The sequence below is a fragment of the Colossoma macropomum genome, unplaced genomic scaffold (assembly GCF_904425465.1).
Source record: "Colossoma macropomum unplaced genomic scaffold, Colossoma_macropomum, whole genome shotgun sequence".
In the NCBI taxonomy this organism is placed as follows: Eukaryota; Metazoa; Chordata; class Actinopteri; order Characiformes; family Serrasalmidae; genus Colossoma; species Colossoma macropomum.
The window spans coordinates 3,388,242-3,406,411 of record NW_023494803.1 but is presented as its reverse complement, the minus strand read 5'-3'; the positions used below and the strand labels follow the sequence as shown (position 1 = coordinate 3,406,411).

Below are 18,170 nucleotides of genomic sequence, written 5' to 3'. Positions count from 1 at the left end.
TTCATTCACCACCAGTTCAGCTTTTAAGCGTTACCCACCTTCTTATCCCTGGTCCTCACTTCTCCGTAGAAATCCAGAGCTTCCTGCGCCTCCAGGAACTTCCCACGATGCAACAAGTAGGCGCAGATCATGACCCCCGTGCGACCTTTGCCAGCCTTGCAGTGGATGGCCGCCACATGGTTCTCGTCCTCAGACAGCCATTGGTCAAGGTCCTCGCAGAAGGGCTTAATCAGCTCCAGCTGAGGGGGGTTGTGGTCTTCAAACGGGTACTGTGCAACTGGGCGCCATACAGACGACACAGCAAATCAGCATCATGCAGTTTACAGCGGACTCCTAAGTCAAGACTACTTTACCAAAGCAGACTGTGCTTTTGAAGAGTAAAAGACAAAACTTTGTAGTATTGAAGAACGGACACCTTCTTTAGGCTGTTCGAGCTGCTCTAGGCGCATTTCTAATAAAATAGAACCAACATGGACAAAATATGGTTATTATTCATCTAGAAATTGATTTTGATCTTTTTCCTCTTTACAGTTGGCCAATTTTACCTGTATACTGTATAACTGACGTAGGTTGACCACTCCATTTGCATGTAATTTGCCTTTAAAAACTGTCTTGCCTGGAGTGATAAAAAGATAAAACTGAAAGTAAAGAAAGGCTGATGAACAACTGGCCATCAGAGAGAGCTGCTTCAAACGCTTCCAAATAAACCAAACACTTTAAACAAAAACTGTAACAAATATTAAAACTCTGGAATGAGATTTTGATATGAAATGGGTTTATTTAGCTTGCTTGAATTTAGTAATTCATTATTACTTCAATATTTTATGGTCCACAGCTCCACTCGTCCACACTGTTGCCCTCAAGTTTATGAAACAAGTCGCACCAATGCAATTACTGTCTATTCATCTTGTCATGCTGACCCACTAGAGCACTAATCCAAGTTGTCACCAATGCCCAATAATTGTCCCTTCTGCGCGCCACAGTCTAAGGAGCCAGCTCTGCTTAAAGGCCTCAGCAGACTTCTTGCGGAGACGACGTTCGCCTGGCTTCAGCGAACAATATGATGTAATTGCGGAGAAAACGAACAACCGCAGACGTTGTGCGGAGGCTTCGTTCGCCGAGTCACGCGCATGGCAGCTGGGCGAACTCTGTGGACGAAGACGCTACGTGACAAAGCCTCTGATTGGTCGGTAAAAAAGAGGTGTGCCATCAAACAAAGATGGACTTTGAGGAGCTTCGGCTTTGGCAGACACTAATGCTTCACTGTGAAACGCGCATTTGTTAAATAAACAATGAACATCTCCGAAAATGTAAGATATGAAGCCTATTATTCGGTAGTAGTAACTAGTACTAAGCACCAAAACATACAGGTTCTCTTATATCTGAAGTTGGCTTTCTATTCACCAGCTTCTTGTTCGAATTTTCCCGTTCCACCTTAAATGGTGGCGGTATTCTGAACTCAAACGTCGCCATAGTTGGCCTTTTCAACTTTGAGACCACCAGTGGTTCCAAAATGTACTTCGTCATATTCTTCATAACTTTCATATTTCATAAGCTACATTCTAAAGGTGGGGGTCGTATGAGAGCTGTAACTGTCTTCTTTCCAGTCAAATAGATGGGTGATGTGATTTTAAACCTTTATAATAAAAGAAGCTGAACTCAGTTTTTTTTTCTACTGAAAGTCGACCCATTTTTCCACAAATCTGAGTTACAAACTCTCAGATGGCGTCTCTTCAGTGATCTGCTCTGTAAAAATTATTTTTACTTTTATAAGATTTTTTAAAAGATTTTTGGCTTTCAGCAGTAAATTGTAAGCATATAGCAATATGTGTATGATCATAAAACACATGTTCTGTTAATTTGAGGGGAGCTTTTTTTTCAAAAAAAAAAAATAATAAATAAAAATTTACATTTATTTCATGCAGTTACCGAATAATTTGCCTTACGATTTGGGCATGTAAATTCAGATGGAAAAAACAAAATATACCCTGGAGATTAAGGAGGTTAGAACAGTGATGGAATCGTTTTCCAGCAGCCAGGAAACTTATTATAAAATGTCAAAGCGACGTGGAGCTTTCAGCTTCGCACAACCCTCGAGAATTTTGTTTCGCAAGAAGTGCTGAGGCCTTTAAAGTCTATTATTTTGGTCGGGCATCAGTCAGTTCAGAAAAACATTTGTTACCCTTTGTTAGCTTTACTAAAAGCTTTGAACGAACCCTGAAAATACTTCAGAAAGGAACAAAGCAGTAAGCGCAGACAACCCCTCAACCCTCCTTCTTACGGTCTCACACACTGACGCACTCATTTTATTAGCAGTAATTAATACTCAGTATTAGCATTAATTAATAGAAATACAGCACTATACACCAAAGGTCAGCGGTTTGCAAAGTGGTGGTTTTCATTACAAAAAGAAAGATATACTTTTTCGGTCACACTTTATTTGGATGGTCCTCTATTGATGCTCTACAGCTACTTAAATCATTAACAAACGTTCTGGTGATCCTCAGTTGATTATCAACAACATTATGGTTAGGGTTGGGGTTAGGAGTAGATGTAGGTTTTGCTTTGAGGTTAAGGTTAGGGTCAGATTAAATAAACTCTTTCACACTGAACTTCAAGTTCAGTTGAATTTCATGGGTATTTAGTTGAATGTTATTGAAAGACAGACTGAGCATTTACAAAGCATCTATAGTGACCCATCTAAGTTACACTCAACTTAAGTTCAGTGGCATTTAATGACCATTCAGACGAACGTTACTTAAATATACACTGAACATTTACAAAGAATCTACAATGGACCATCCAGATAAAGTGTTACCACTTTTTCTTAGGAAAGCTGTTGCCAAATAAACCGTACTCACCCCTACAGTTGAATTTGGCCGCGTCATAGTGTCGTTCTGCACATCTGAAAGTGTTGAATATTACACAAGTTTAAATTACATAGGATTTTACCAAACTATAACAACATTAGCCAAAATTTTAAACTGTGCTTCTCGATTATCTGTATTGTATGTAAAAGGGAAACAACATTGCAAAATGTAGCCAGACATAAACCAAATTTGATAAACTCATTTATTTGCAACCTAAACTGATCTCTTAATGTAAATAAACATTAAGTTGCTGTGTTAATAGTATCCAGCAAGCAACAGTTAAAGCGATAGATCCACCAAAAATGTTCACAATTTTCCCTTATTCAAAATACAGTCGATCAGCCAAAACAAGTTGGGGGTCTTTTTGTACGCATCCAATGCAATTTCGTCTCGCTGCATCCTATTCATTTCAACAGGGAGCACTGACTCATCTCGCATGATGGTTTGAGGAACAGCAAAATCTGCCTCACCGTGCAATCAGCCAATCAGGCAAGACTAGATTGGGCTTCGTCACAAATGGCAAACATTAAGTAGGTAAGTTTTATTTATAAAGCGCTCTTAGAACAACTTGCGTTGACCAAAGTGCTGCACATCAAATCAGCACACATATAAACAACAGAGTAAGAGATTAAAATATAAAAATAGTAAGATTTACATAAAATAGGGAAGAAAAAAAAGCTGAATAAAAGAGGTAAAAGAGTAAAAGCGAAATAAAAAACATAAGATGATGAGTAAAAGACTAACATGTATTAAGCCTTCTAGGAAAGTAGAGAAGGGAAACAACGGCTCTCTTTCCCTTCCTTGTATACATACCATAATAATAATAATAATGCATAATAGTGAAAATACCTGGTTTTGTACTGATAAAACTGAAGATTTTGAGGAAAGGCGTTCGTTTGGATGTAGTAACTGTGGTAATCTGTCAATTTGTACGGCTCCAGGTCAGTTTTGACAACGTATGGTGCTTTTTTTTTTTTTTATGGCACTCGGTAAAAAAGTTGTTCTCTCCATTCAACTTTCAGAAGTTCAACACTAAGAGACAGCAGGTTGATTTACTTTTGGATTCCTGATTTGTGCTAAAAGCTGTTCCACCAGTTACATACTTTACAAGTGATACTGATTTGGTTGCCGTTGCTATTTTTAAACCCAAACCAGGAACAAATAATGAATGCAGCAATTCACTTCTGTAATAACTCTTCCTCCTCGCTGGCAACGCTGCGCTCCTTGCCTTCCATAGATAATCTGCCCAGAAATGACGTTTCAGTTTGGCAAACGCCACCAACAGTGTGAGAAGGACGAACAGAAAATTCTGCTTATTTTTGTTATGGTAAACCATCTCTGGGGGTCTTCAATCTTTGGGCCGGGTAACAGGGGCATTTTATGGAACTTATCATGGATATAACGTTCACCAAATACTCATCAGTGATCGTGAAACAAACACTGGCAGTTCAGTATGGACTGTATATCGTACGACACTGGATTGGCCAGATTCTGCAACACCTAAACTCAGTCAGGCTATGCAGAACAACTACACAACCAGAGCTGATTATATAAAACACAATCTTGACATCAACCAAAAGGAAAACACCAAACACCAAACACATTTCCATTCCTAAAACATTTCCCAAAAATTTTATATAAGGTATCAGCTATACGTTCTGGTAGAGCCCAACTTTTACATACCAATCCTTCATAGTTTGTTCGAACTAGCGGCCCAACAATGCTTTACAATTTGCACATATAAAATACACATTTTTACAAATTATCCTTAAACCTGGCCTGCAATTCTTTCATATTTCTGCAGCTAAATATTTACATGTGATGAGTAGATTTGCTTTGCCCATCAGAAGCCGTGGCTGGTTACCCAACATAAGCTATGTAAGTTTTATGACGCTAAAAGCAAAAATAGAGCATCACAAAATAAACACGTGATGCAGTATGAATGCTGCACACATAGCTGGCATGGCTGTACTTAAGCCATAACAAACTTATTATTCTAATTAAAACTGTCAGTTAGCTCTGACGTGGTGTATTCATTCGTAACATGGTGGTAGATTAAAAAATGAATAAAAAATGAATCAATAAAACCCACTGAGAATGCAGAATCAACCCATTTGCCCTTACATTCGTAATGACTTCACCCATATTGAGCAGGAACGCCAATGCCATCACAATAAAGCCCTATTGGAGCTATACTGGTTTTAGAGGAGGTCTGGTTATGTAATTTGTGAGGGACTTGGCAGGCAGATCGAAGCGTCATAGCCTGGATGTTCACTTCAGATAGTGTTGAGATTAGTATTAAATGTATTCAAACAACTACAACTTCCAGTTATTACCACATAGAATAGCACTAGGCGAGTAAAGAGGGCTCATTTAACTACAAATGAAATGTCACCAAACAGGACAGGCAAAAAAACGGCACTGCCTTGTGATTAGCCCATCACCAAAAACGCTGTAGATTACAGCAGTCCTAAAGGACATGCAGCGATAGCGCTAGCCTTGTTTCCTACTCGCAAAAAAAAACACAGAGGTGCTGATGTTTATTAGCTGGTTTTGTTATTACATTACTGAGAGGTGCTCAGAGTTAGATGAATTACAGAAGGTAATTCACTACAGACTAAAGACATGGCAGATTCGCAGTGGATTAAAATCACAGATCTCACCGGTGATCACACAAATTACAGAACCTCCCCAGATAAAACTAATCCAGCTTCAACAGGGCTTAAGAGTCCCCTATAAATCCACTATTAAATGCAAGTTTACTTGATTAATTGACCACTAAAACACTTCTTAAAACTCTATGTACTTAAATGGTTCCACTTACTACTACTATTGCTACTACTACTAATGATAATAATAATAATAATAATAATAATAATAATTACAATATTCAGTAATACAAGTTAGTTTGTGGTAACAGAGAAACTGCTAATAAATATTTACTAAAGCCCTATTTGAGCTGGATTAGTTTTACCAGAGGAGTTTTCGTAGGCTTCTAAAAATTATGGACACTGCAGATTCGAGCTGGATTCAAATTAGAGATCTAATCAGTAATTATTCAGATTATATCAGGTAAAGCTAATCCAGCTCCAATAGGGCTTAAGATTCCCCTATAATTCCACTGTTAAAAGTAAATTTACTTGATTTAATTGACCACTAAAATATTTATTAAAACTCTACGTACTTACACGGCTCTGCTTACTACTACTTTTGCTGCTACTACTACTACAACTAATAATAATAATAATAATAATAAGAAGAAGAAGAAGAAGAATAATAATAAGAATAATAATAACAACAACAACAACAACAACAACAACAACATTTAGTAATACAAGTTAGTTTGCAGCAACAGAGAAACTGCTAATAAATATTTACTGAAGCCCTATTTGAGCTGGATTAGTTTTACCAGAGGAGTTTTAGTAGACTTCTAAAAATTATGGACACTGCAGATTCGAGCTGTATTCAAATCAGTGATCTAATCAGTAATTACTCAGATTATATCATCTCCCCAGGTAAAACTAATCCAGCTCCAATACGATATAAGATGCACTTAAATGACTGCATGTGTTTTGTATTTATAATCCATATTTGGAACAAAATCTACAATTATTTCCCATATTTTAGTCTACAACGTTAGATTGAAAGAAAACAAACAAAAACAAAAAACACCTTTATGTAGCTATAATTTCAGACAATTTTTTTTCAACAGGTCCTCTTGGAGAAGACTACTTGGCCAGAAGCCCACAGATAATTTAAGTTTAAGACCCCCGTTTTAACATTTTTTTTAAAGAAAGTGTGTATTGGTCATTTTTGTTTACATCAAATGTAAAAGGTATTTATTCTTTATGATGTCGCATTTCAGACGCTTGGTTTGCTAGGAAACGCCAGATCCCACAGATACAACAACATGAGTAAGAAGAGAGTTTATAAGAAGTGTAAGAAACAATTCGTCCCGTCTTCTTAACACGCGTCCTCTCAATATTTTACAAAAACTATCCACTGTCCACTAAAAATATCTGTCGTTTGCCGTTCTGTATATTGTGAATTAAAACTGACTGTTAGTGTTGTGGACTTTACAAAACACAGTACTTACAAGTTATAGATTTTGTAATGGTTTTTGTGTTTGGAGTCCAAAAACCTGCAACGACAAAAAAGAATCATCAGAACTGCATTAATATCCAAATATTCATGTTGACACAAAATTGAAATTATTCACAGAGCACTTCCACCTCAACGACATTCAGCATATATATATATATATATATATATACACACACACACACACACACACAAACACAAAACATTATGTAATAGGTAAAAACGATCACTACAGTAAACATGACATCATTTACCAGGTCATACAGACAACAGTCAAGAGCTGGTACGCCTGTTTAAACGTGATATCCAGTAGGGCTGAACGATTTGGGCAAAATATCTAATGGCAATTTTTCTGAATAAAATTGCGACTGCGATTTAAATTGCGATTATTTTCGATGCTTTTTTTTTTTTTGGTCCAAGAAGATATACTTTTTTCGTGGCTTAAGGCTTTCCACCTTAATGTAGCGAGCCAGAAAGCCAGGAAGTGATGTCTTAACAGATGGAGGTTTGGTTGTCTCTGATTGGTCTAACTCTACAGGCAACGTTCAACTCTGTGCTACTGTGTTAAATTTCCCTCTTAAAACCTAAGACAATGTTTTTAATAATGTAGGCTATATTTTTTAAAAATTTGCAGCTCCAACAAAGCATGAGTACTTCTAAATAAGTGTCCACCTAAAACATTACGTACCAAGTAAATAATTAAATACGCCAATAAATGTCCCAGTAAAAATGACTTTCACTTCCATTGATTTCTGCTGCTATGAAAATTCCCCAAAAAGGCTACAAAGCTGTACATTATATATTTAATTTATGGAGCGCAACAATATATAAGTTACATAATACGAAGTGTCCAGGAGGTTTTGCATCACAATTCAATAAATTTTTAATACAAATGTTTTTATTTTCTTTTAATTAAAAGATCAAATTGCTAAAAGCCTTCAGCATCTGGTAAATGGATAATTAACACGAGTTTTTTTCTTAACAAATAAATTTTAATATATACAAAGTGCACAATGTTTTTCCATGTGCTATGCAGGGGAGACCCCCACTTTTACTTTCAGGGTTGTTTTTTTGGCTTGAGGCATGGGTGCTGAACATGGCATGCCAGACTGTTCAGGCCTAATGGAAACAGAGCATGCAAAACATACATAAATAAAATAAAAAAATAAAATGCATACTGTAACATCTCATTACTACCGCGGCGTTTTGAGGCCACTGCTAATAAAAAAAAAAGTAGACTTTGAGAAAAAAAAAAAAAAGAGTCATATTTTGAAAAAAGGGAATATTTCGAGAATGAAGTTGTAATATTTGTGCTGCCTTCCCCTTGCAAAGCCTTCGGCCACAATATTCCGAGTTTTCCACTTTAAGTATTATTAATGCCACTTAAACATTGTATTTCTGTCTTTTTCGTCTAATTATTACAACTTTATTCTCGAAGTCTACTATTTTTTATTTTTATTAACAGTGGCCCTAAAACACCGTCGTACATTACAAATAGTTTCCATGTTATATATATTTAGCTGAATAAGAATTATTTCAGCTTAGCTCACTAAATCACTCGGGATTAATTGTGTTAGGAATCGAACTGGTGCACAAACACGAGCGTGGCCTTGCTATTTTACTGCCGCAGTTCACTTTAGGTCTATTTTCTGCAGTTTGTTCACTCACGACTGGTGTAAAAGCAAAAGCACCATGCTGGGCTGCTCCTAGCTTCACAGCAGAGACGGAGCAGGTGTACTCACCGCACTACGTCGTCTATGTTGTTTCGGTAGACTCCCTCAAGCCTCTCTGCAGGAAAGCCCATGGCGATGATGTTTGGGTAGATGTCTGAACACACAGGTTAAGGAATCTAATGCCACCTCCTTCAAAGCCCACTGCAATCTTGTTAATCACCAGAAAACCTTCTACAAAATCATGCATGTACAGACTCACTGGCCATTGTTTATCATCATATGACATTAGTGTTAAATGAACAGCGCAGCAAACTTTCCCACGTTCGTATCTGTCAAACGCCCCAAGCAACCTTTCAATAACACTTAAAACAAGCGTGGCTTTTATATTTATAATTTGCTGCCACTGATAAGAAATCTTAACACAAATATGAGCAGGAAATAACACACCCGTGATTTCAAATAATTCGACTGCAAGGGGTGCAAGGAAAGGGCACCAGGTTGTGCATGCAGCCTGTAATTTGTCTTGCTCAGATGCATCAGAGAACTTAAAATCAAATAATTAACCACAGAAATAAAAATTAATTAAACATGATAATAAAAAAATATACTAATAATGAAAAAATGTACAAATAAAGTTGGGTTAATAAATAAAGCAGACAAATGGTGCAACAAAACGTGGCCTCTGCTTGACTCTTGGGCAAGTTTTAAAAAAATAAATACATAAATAAAATAAAATAAAATAAAATAAAATAAAATAACAAAATAAAAACGATGGCTTGATCATCTGGTTTGCATGCATAACACTCTGTGGTAACCTTTGTGTGCTGAGTTGCAGAGAGCAGACAAAGCAACACCTTCTCCCACATCTTCCAAACCCACCAGGTTAAAGGGCTCATCACAGCATTATAATGCAACCCTCATGTTATAACCTCCCTATGCTGCAGAACTTCCATACTCCTCCATAGCACTTCCCCCTCTGTTCATTCATGCTCCCTCTTTCTTTCTCCTGATGTGAGCAGTCAGTCCACACTGGAGGAGGTTCACACCTCAGCCACAGTGAAAGAGAGACAGGAAGGGTGTGTGTGTGCGCATATATATATATATATATATATATATATTTTTTTTTATACACACACGCACACACATTTTCGTAGGCAACTTTAAGTTCATTCAGCAGTGCTACAGCCGTTTGTAACGACATGAAGACATAACTGATCCAGCAAAGGCGGCAAAACACAAAACACATAAAAACACATTTTTAATTCTCATTTTTAAAGCGTGTTGACTGATATTTGAGTGTGCTGATTTATTACTGTAGTGATAAGAAATGAAAGCTGAAATTTAACAGCTGAGATTTCTCACTGTTATTTTTGCGTCCCAAACCGCACACGAGCAGTAGCGCACTCATTAGTGTAGTAGGTGCAGTACACGGCGTTAGATCAGCAGCTCCAACGGCTGATAATAGCTCTGCTGTGCTGCTCGTTGGCTGCTCAGCAAACACTTCCAAGCGAAGGTTTGTTGTATTTGTTGATTAGGGATCATTTATTGAAGTAAACTGACGCATTTATTGATTAATGGATTCGTTGAGGCGAGCTGATGTCGGCTGCGTATTCGCCACCTCGCTATAACTGCAGCACCATTTAAGGGTGAACGAAAAAAGTGTACGAGTTTACTGTTTATAGCTCTGGCAGTTCTGAACTCTAGAGACACGCAGGCTGGGTGGATCCAGTCTACCAATCTAGCTGATCTGTGCAGGGTTTTCTGAAGACGCATCTAAAGCGTCTACATATCTTTTCATCTTTTTGGTGGGCACTGGTTCTTCTCCACCTGCAGGGCTGTATCTGCAGTCACGGTGATGAGACGAGCTCCATCAGAGCACAGTCTGAACTGCAGCCTGCCTACCAACATGGCGACACGGTCTTCTTAATGACGTAATCGAATACTATGAATAGGGAGAGGGAGAGGGAGAGAGAGAGAGAGAGAGAGAGAGAGAAAGAGAGAGAGAGAGAGAGAGAGAGAGGGCAAGAGAGCAAGAGACAGAGCGAGTGACAGAGAGAGAGAGGGGGAGAAGAGAGAGCAAAAGAAAGAGGCATAAAAGAAACACGGGGCAAATAAGAGCAAACCAGCAAAAGAGGCTGAGTGAATGAGAACGAGAAAGAAAGAAAGAAAGGAGGAGCAAGAGCTGGAGAAAAAAAGAGAGGAAAAAAGAAAGAGCTACAGAGAGAGAGAAAGTACAGAGAATGAGAGCGTGAGCGAGACAGAGAGAAAGGGAGAGAGAGATAGATAGATAGATAGATAAAGACAGACAGAGTGAGAGAGAGAGAAATTGTACAGAGAGAGAGAGCAAGAGCGAGCGAGATAGAGTAAGAGAGAGAGAGCACGCGAGTGAGAGGGAGTAAGAGAGAGAGAGCGTGCGAGTGAGAGAGAGCAAGAGAGAGAATAAGAGAGAGAGAGAGAAACAGAGAGAGAAAGAGAGAGAATAAGAGAGAGAGAGAGAGAGAGAGAGAGACAGAGAGAGAAAGAGAGAGAATAAGAGAGAGAGAGAGAGAGAGAGAGAGAGAGAGAGAGAGAGAGGCAGGGCCGTTTTCTGTTCTGCACATTTCCTGTACCACACTGTCAGAATGGAAAGCCTGAACATTTTTAATTGGATGAGTCAGGCTTATTTTTAGCTCGACTCTTCTCAAGCGCCAACCACTTTCAAATGACACAAGTTTAAAACAGCCGATGCAAATCGGACTGAACTGAACTGACGGAGGTCAGATCATCTGTGTGCGCCTACAGAAAACACATGTACAAACTTGGCAGCAGATAAAAAACCACGATGTAGCGACAGAGAGATCGTCAGATTAATCCGATTAATTAAAAAGGCCAGTAACACCATCTTCTCATTCAGACAGCCGAGTGAGAAATAAGCGCAGTAAACAGTTACAGCTGCCGTAAAGAGCAGCTTCACTGTGCTTTACCTTTTATTTGAAAGGAATTAACTTTTAACTCACTCCATCACTGTTCGCACCTGCAGTTCACTATTACTATTGTATTAATAGCCATACTGGAGTTAGGGACCGTCTCAAAATGACTGGAAGACTAAGTGCTGCTGCTATGGTTATTATCGTTATTGTTGTTACTATTATTACAACTTATAGATCGAAAGAGTCTCAAAATTCCTGGAGGAAACTGCATTGTTATCATTATTATTACTATTACAGGAAAAATAAGTGCTGCTATTATTATTACTATTATTATTTACAGTTAGGGACCGTCTCAAAATGACTGGAATAAAAAATTGTGCTATTGTTACTATTAATTATTATTATTGACATTATTATCAACACTGTGTCTGTAGCTGCTTACTGTACGAGAGCCGAGAGTGACTTGCTATAGTTTGCACAAAATAAATCTCTAAATTATTATTATTATTTTTTTTTTTTAATGTGCTTTTACTGTCACCATGCACAGGTCTAAAAAAAAGACTGATAAAAAAATGCACAGAATTAATTCACTACATTCAAACTACTCGCAAGATGTCCACAAAACCAGTACCAGTAGACATGAGGTTGCTATGAAAGTCACCACAGCTACATGAATAGAAGTAACTCTGTTCAACTCCGTTCATGCACAGTGAAGAGCTGTTAATTTCTAACCCTGTTCTCAGGGATCGCAGCTCCCAAAGCTAACGCAGCCTCCTGTATTCGCACATGCACGCCCCCACACACACACACACACACACACACACACACAAAAGTTGTGAAAAACCTCTGAAAGTTCGTGAGTTTTATAACTGAGCTCTGCGAAATGCCATCAGCCTGTCTGAGAGGTCATGTGATGGAAACAGCTCAAACCCACAAAGACCACAGTAAAATAATCAACTCCTAAAGCAACAAAACCCAAGATGCACACGGAGGAAGGGTTTCAGCATTCTGCAGCAGATTTAACCTGAACAAATCCGGTCCACCGCCCCACCCCTCGACAGCGAGCTAATGCAAGCGCAACTCTTGCACAACGGCAAAAAAATGTGAACGTACAACCTTCAGGTGTGCCGGCAGCGCGGAGGAAGTTTTACAGCTGCGAAAATCTGCTACGTCAGCAGTGGTTGACTGACTCGCTTTGTTTTTCCTCACGAACAACAACAAAGAACAAGATTAATAGAGAAACGGCACAAAAACAAACAAGTCACTCAAAGAAAACGCACTATATATAGTGTGTGTGTAATATATATACATACACACTCACAGGCAAGGGCAATATAAGAATAATTATCAGTATTGAAATAAATTATGTCACAATATGCTTTTCTGAGCATATACTGGATACTGCAGTACTTTTTTTTTTATATAAGCGATAAAGGGTTATATATCCCAAGATTCAGAACAAACCCAGGTAATAACATGTCATTCCATTAAGGTTCTACACACTATATTCATTAATTAGCCCATAAATCCACCGCATTACAAAAAAATTGCTTGATTTAGTGAGCTTAAATAAGCTAAAACTATTTTAAACCATGACATCAAAAGAAGACTTTGGCCCAATCCCATTTCACCCCTTGCTCCTACCACTTAGCCCCCAGCCCTCACGTCTAGGGGTAGGGTGTCCCGATTCTTGTTGAGATAGAGGGGGAGGGTGAAGTGTTGGGGCTACATGACCCTCCAAATGGAGGTTTTTCAGAGACTCCAAACAGAGAGTTATGAGAAAAAAAGAAAAACCGGCAAGATGGAGAACAAGAGACCAAAGAAACCCACAAATGTGAGAATTTTCTCTGTTAAAAATCACAATATCCACTGTATTATCTTAGTTTAATGTCGTTTCAGTGTATTATGGTCGTTTTCTTCATAATTAAGCATTTAAAAAAATAAAAAATTGCTAGTAGTAGCTGATGTATTGGTAGCTAGCTAGCTAAATTTTCTGAAAATTCGAACAAGAAGCTGCCCTAAAGCCCAGCAGTGAGGAGCTGAACTTTATCCTCCTCTGCTGTCACTGAAGACGGGCCGGGTCGCCTACAGAGCAGCGCTGGTAGCTGTTAATGAAGTAATGCTCTTTTTTAGTTGAGGGTCCCATTTCGTAGGGAAGATTTCAACCACTACTTGTTGTGACTCCATTCCAAGGGGCAAGGAGACACTCAAACAAGGGGTAGGGGTGAAAATAAGAAATGGGACTGGGCCTTTAACTTCTTGTTTACAAGTTATGCCCTTTTCAGCCTCCCTGTTTGTATGGAACCCTACATATGTATATGACGGCTCTCTTGGCAGTTTCTGTACATAATTACCCGCCTTCTGAGTAACATGACTCAGGATCTGAAAGGGCAGTCGTGGGCTGGAGGTTAAGAAACCAGCATTGGGACCGGAAGGTCGCAGGTTCGATTCCCCTGAGCCGACAGGACGTGACTTGGCAAGACACCTAAGCCCCAACCGCTCCCCTAGTGTGTGTGTTCACTAGTGGGTATGTGGTGTTTCACTGCACGGATGGGTTAAATGCAGAGGTCTAATTCCTCTGTGTGCAAACACAGTTGGCCAATGGTTCTGAAGTTAGACCGCAATTCTAGAGCTTCATCTGTAGAAAACCGCCTCTTATTCCTCCTCCTTTCGCTCTCAAACGTTGTCCGAAGAGACTCCCACCACGAGTCTAACCGGACGCAGTAATGACTACTGTCATAACAAACCTGCGCGAAGATTAAAAGCTTTTCAAGGAATTACATACATATTTCTCAATTTTCTGAGCCTATATGAAACTTATATACATTTCCCATTACTTTTTGCTTGCGGTTCTGATTCAAGTGGACTTAGTGTTCAATTTCTAGTTACGTCGCACAATGCTGAATGGAGATTATTTTTTATTTAAATTAAATGCCTATTTACACAGACAAAAAAGCTGTTTACTTATAAAAGTTATAACTTAAATTCATCAGTATCTTTATAGGCCATTGTTAATAACCATTAACACGATCAGAAACGGCACCAATCTGATACCAGTTATCAGTACGGTGCCGGTATCAACTGACAATGCTGGACTGGATATCAGAGGAAGGGAAAAAAGAACGAATATAAGCCAATCTTGTGATAAATCTATCCTGAAATAGCGCATAATCACATCACACAATGCAAAACTGCTTATTTTAAAGCATAGTTGGTCTTATAAAAATATGGTTTTATATATATATATATATATATATATATATATATATATATATATATATATATATATATATATATATATATATATCGGATCGCATCGTCGATTAAAGGTTTCAATATCGCTATAAATATTGAAAACTTGGTATTGTGCCACCTCAATGCATACTGTGCAGCCCTACTCTGAAGGAAGGCTATGCATTAGCCCTACCCTTGGAGACTGGTAGGTATTGTGCAATCACGTAGACCTTCTCTGTGGTGGGAAACACTAACACGGAGTGGAAAAACCAATTCACCAACCAAAAGCGATCAATAGACACTGATATGATCTGTACAGAGTAAATTACTCAGCTAACCTCAGCAGCTCTGTGCCCAAAATAGCCATCTGACAACTCTCCACTGGTCACATGCATGACAGTTATGTATGACAGTACACATGTGAAGTAGGCGTCCGGTGCACTTTAGTCATTCATACTGATCAGCTCAACACCACAGAGACTGAAACGGCACATCCGTTTATAACCGAGAGAGATATTTTAGTCAGTGAGACACCTAAGAACACAAAATGTGGGAAAATTTGTCAACTCTCCTCGCCAGACGCTTCTCGCTTCACCTCAGAATCGCAGTGAGCAGAGCCACACAGAGAGAGAAAGAGCCGTCGGCCCCGGATTCTGTCCGGCTTCGGGCTCCGTGCTGCACTAAAGCCATCCAAGCAATTCCAACATGCAAGTCAAAGTCACCGACGTCCATCATCTAAGTCCTCCACCACAATCTACCCTGTCAAAAACCATTTTTGTTAGTTTTCACAATATAAAAAAACAAACAACCAAACATATCTGCTGACCAGTGCTTCGGTACCACCAGGTCCACTTGTGTTTTTTGCAGCTTAACATACCACAAACAGTTAGATGACCATTTTTCAACACCTCAATCACTGAACATTACTCACATTAAGACATGTAAACGATCTCTGTCCTGACTGGCTGAATGTCCCGTATTGTGACCCACTCAAACAGACGTCCAAGCTGAAACCCTCCTTGTGACTTCAGAGTGAATGGGTGGAGCTAAACTGCCGTATTCACTGTTTTTGAGTATTTAAAACAGGCTGAAGTTCAGTTTTCATATATGGACTGAGGTCTGACAGTCTGCATACTGAAACTGCAACAATGTGTAAATGCTATATCAAACACAAACACAAAAATAGGTAAAGGTGCAGTAAATATAAAAGATATGATAGACATTCAAAAATACAGTGGATTAGATCCTTTATCGCTGGAGCCGTTAAGCTCTTCAACTCTTCCCAGCGGGGCCACAAGAGAGAAGAGGGAATAGACGAGGGCTGAATCTCTGAAACTAAACTACAGGTTTATTTTATCTATCTGCACATATGGACACCGTACAGTACTGTACATACTGCACACCTGGGCACTTTATTTCAGTACTAATATACGCACGTATTTATTCAGTATTGCCATTATATGCTGTTACCTGTGCCTCCTTGTGCAGCCATTACTGCACTGCCTTTTTATCTCAGGATAGATTTTATTGCATATTTTGTATATTTTTAGTTGTATATATTCTTTTCAGATTGTACCACCCTTATTATTATAACTGTACTGTGTTGTGTGACTGACAGTGGCTGCTAACTTTCCTTCGGGATCAATAAAGTATCTGTCTGCGTCTGTCTGTCAGTCTATCTATCCATTCATCCGTCTATCTATCCATCCATCCGTCTGTCTATCTATCTATCTGCCCGTCTGCTCTGTTGGTCTATCTGTCCGTCTGCTCTGTCGGTCTATCTGCCTGTATTTATCTATCTGCCTGCCTGTCTATCTATCTGTCTATCTATCTGCCTATCTCTGTCTGTCTGTCTGCCTGCCTGTCTGCTCTGTCTATCTGCCTGCCTGTCTATCTATCTATCTGCCTGCCTGCCTATCTATCTGTTGTCTATCTATCTATCTGCCTGCCTGCCTATCTATCTGTTGTCTGTCTATCTATCTGCCTGCCTGCCCGTCTGTCTGTCTATCTATCTGCCTGCCTGCCCGTCTGTCTGTCTATCTATCTGCCTGCCTGCCCGTCTGTCTGTCTATCTATCTGCCTGCCTGCCCGTCTGTCTGTCTATCTATCTGCCTGCCTGCCCGTCTGTCTGTCTATCTATCTGCCTGCCTGCCCGTCTGTCTGTCTATCTATCTGCCTGCCTGCCCGTCTGTCTATCTATCTATCTGCCTGCCTGCCCGTCTGTCTATCTATCTATCTGCCTGCCTGCCCGTCTGTCTATCTATCTATCTGCCTGCCTGCCCGTCTGTCTATCTATCTATCTGCCTGCCTGCCCGTCTGTCTATCTATCTATCTATCTGCCTGCCTGCCCGTCTGTCTATCTATCTATCTGCCTGCCTGCCCGTCTGTCTATCTATCTATCTATCTGCCTGCCTGCCCGTCTGTCTATCTATCTATCTGCCTGCCTGCCCGTCTGTCTATCTATCTATCTGCCTGCCTGCCCGTCTGTCTATCTATCTATCTGCCTGCCTGCCCGTCTGTCTATCTATCTATCTGCCTGCCTGCCCGTCTGTCTATCTATCTATCTGCCTGCCTGCCCGTCTGTCTATCTATCTGCCTGCCTGCCCGTCTGTCTATCTATCTGCCTGCCTGCCCGTCTGTCTATCTATCTGCCTGCCTGCCCGTCTGTCTATCTATCTGCCTGCCTGCCCGTCTGTCTATCTGCCCGCCTGCCTGCCCGTCTGTCTATCTGCCCGCCTGCCTATCTATCTGCCTATCCCTGCCTATCTATCTGCCTATCCCTGCCTATCTATCTGCCTGCCTGCCTGCCTGTCTATCTGCCCGTCTGTCTATCCCTGCCTATCTATCTGCCCGCCTGTCTGTCTGTCTGTCTGTCTATCTGCCCGCCTGTCTGTCTGTCTGCCCGCCTGTCTGTCTGTCTCTGTCTATCTGCCCGCCTGTCTGTCTGTCTGTCTGTCTGCCCGCCTGTCTGTCTGTCTGTCTGCCCGCCTGTCTGTCTGTCTGCCTGCCCGCCTGTCTGTCTGTCTGTCTGCCCGCCTGTCTGTCTGTCTGTCTGCCTGCCCGCCTGTCTGTCTGTCTGCCCGCCCGCCTGTCTGTCTGTCCGTCTGTCTGTCTGCCCGCCCGTCTGTCTGTCTGCCCGCCCGTCTGTCTGCCCGCCTGTCTGTCTGTCTGCCTGCCTGTCTGTCTGTCTGCCCGCCCGCCCGGCTGTCTACCTGCCTGTCTACCTGTTTCCTCACCCCTTGTTTTGTAAAAGAGCTACACTGGGAAAAAGTCCCATTTACCATAAATATTGCAATATTAGAAAAACAAAAACGAAGCCAAAATTTTATCCAGTCTAGCAACAGAATTTCCAGTCTAGCAACGGAAAGCTTGTGTTTATAGGG

At 40.1% G+C, this 18,170-nt stretch overlaps 1 protein-coding gene across 2 annotated transcripts in view; it reads right to left on the bottom strand.

Annotated features, from left to right (window-relative positions):
* ptena (phosphatase and tensin homolog A) overlaps window positions 1-18,170 on the bottom strand; it is a 50,202-nt gene that overhangs the window by 20,026 nt on the left and 12,006 nt on the right. For both annotated transcript variants that reach the window (XM_036592752.1, XM_036592753.1), the window contains exons 2-5: window positions 8,714-8,798; window positions 6,967-7,011; window positions 2,862-2,905; window positions 39-277 (exon numbers count right to left, since the gene is read on the bottom strand). In XM_036592752.1, coding sequence (XP_036448645.1) covers window positions 39-277; window positions 2,862-2,905; window positions 6,967-7,011; window positions 8,714-8,798 — 413 coding nt within the window. The remainder of the gene's footprint in view (window positions 1-38; window positions 278-2,861; window positions 2,906-6,966; window positions 7,012-8,713; window positions 8,799-18,170) is intronic.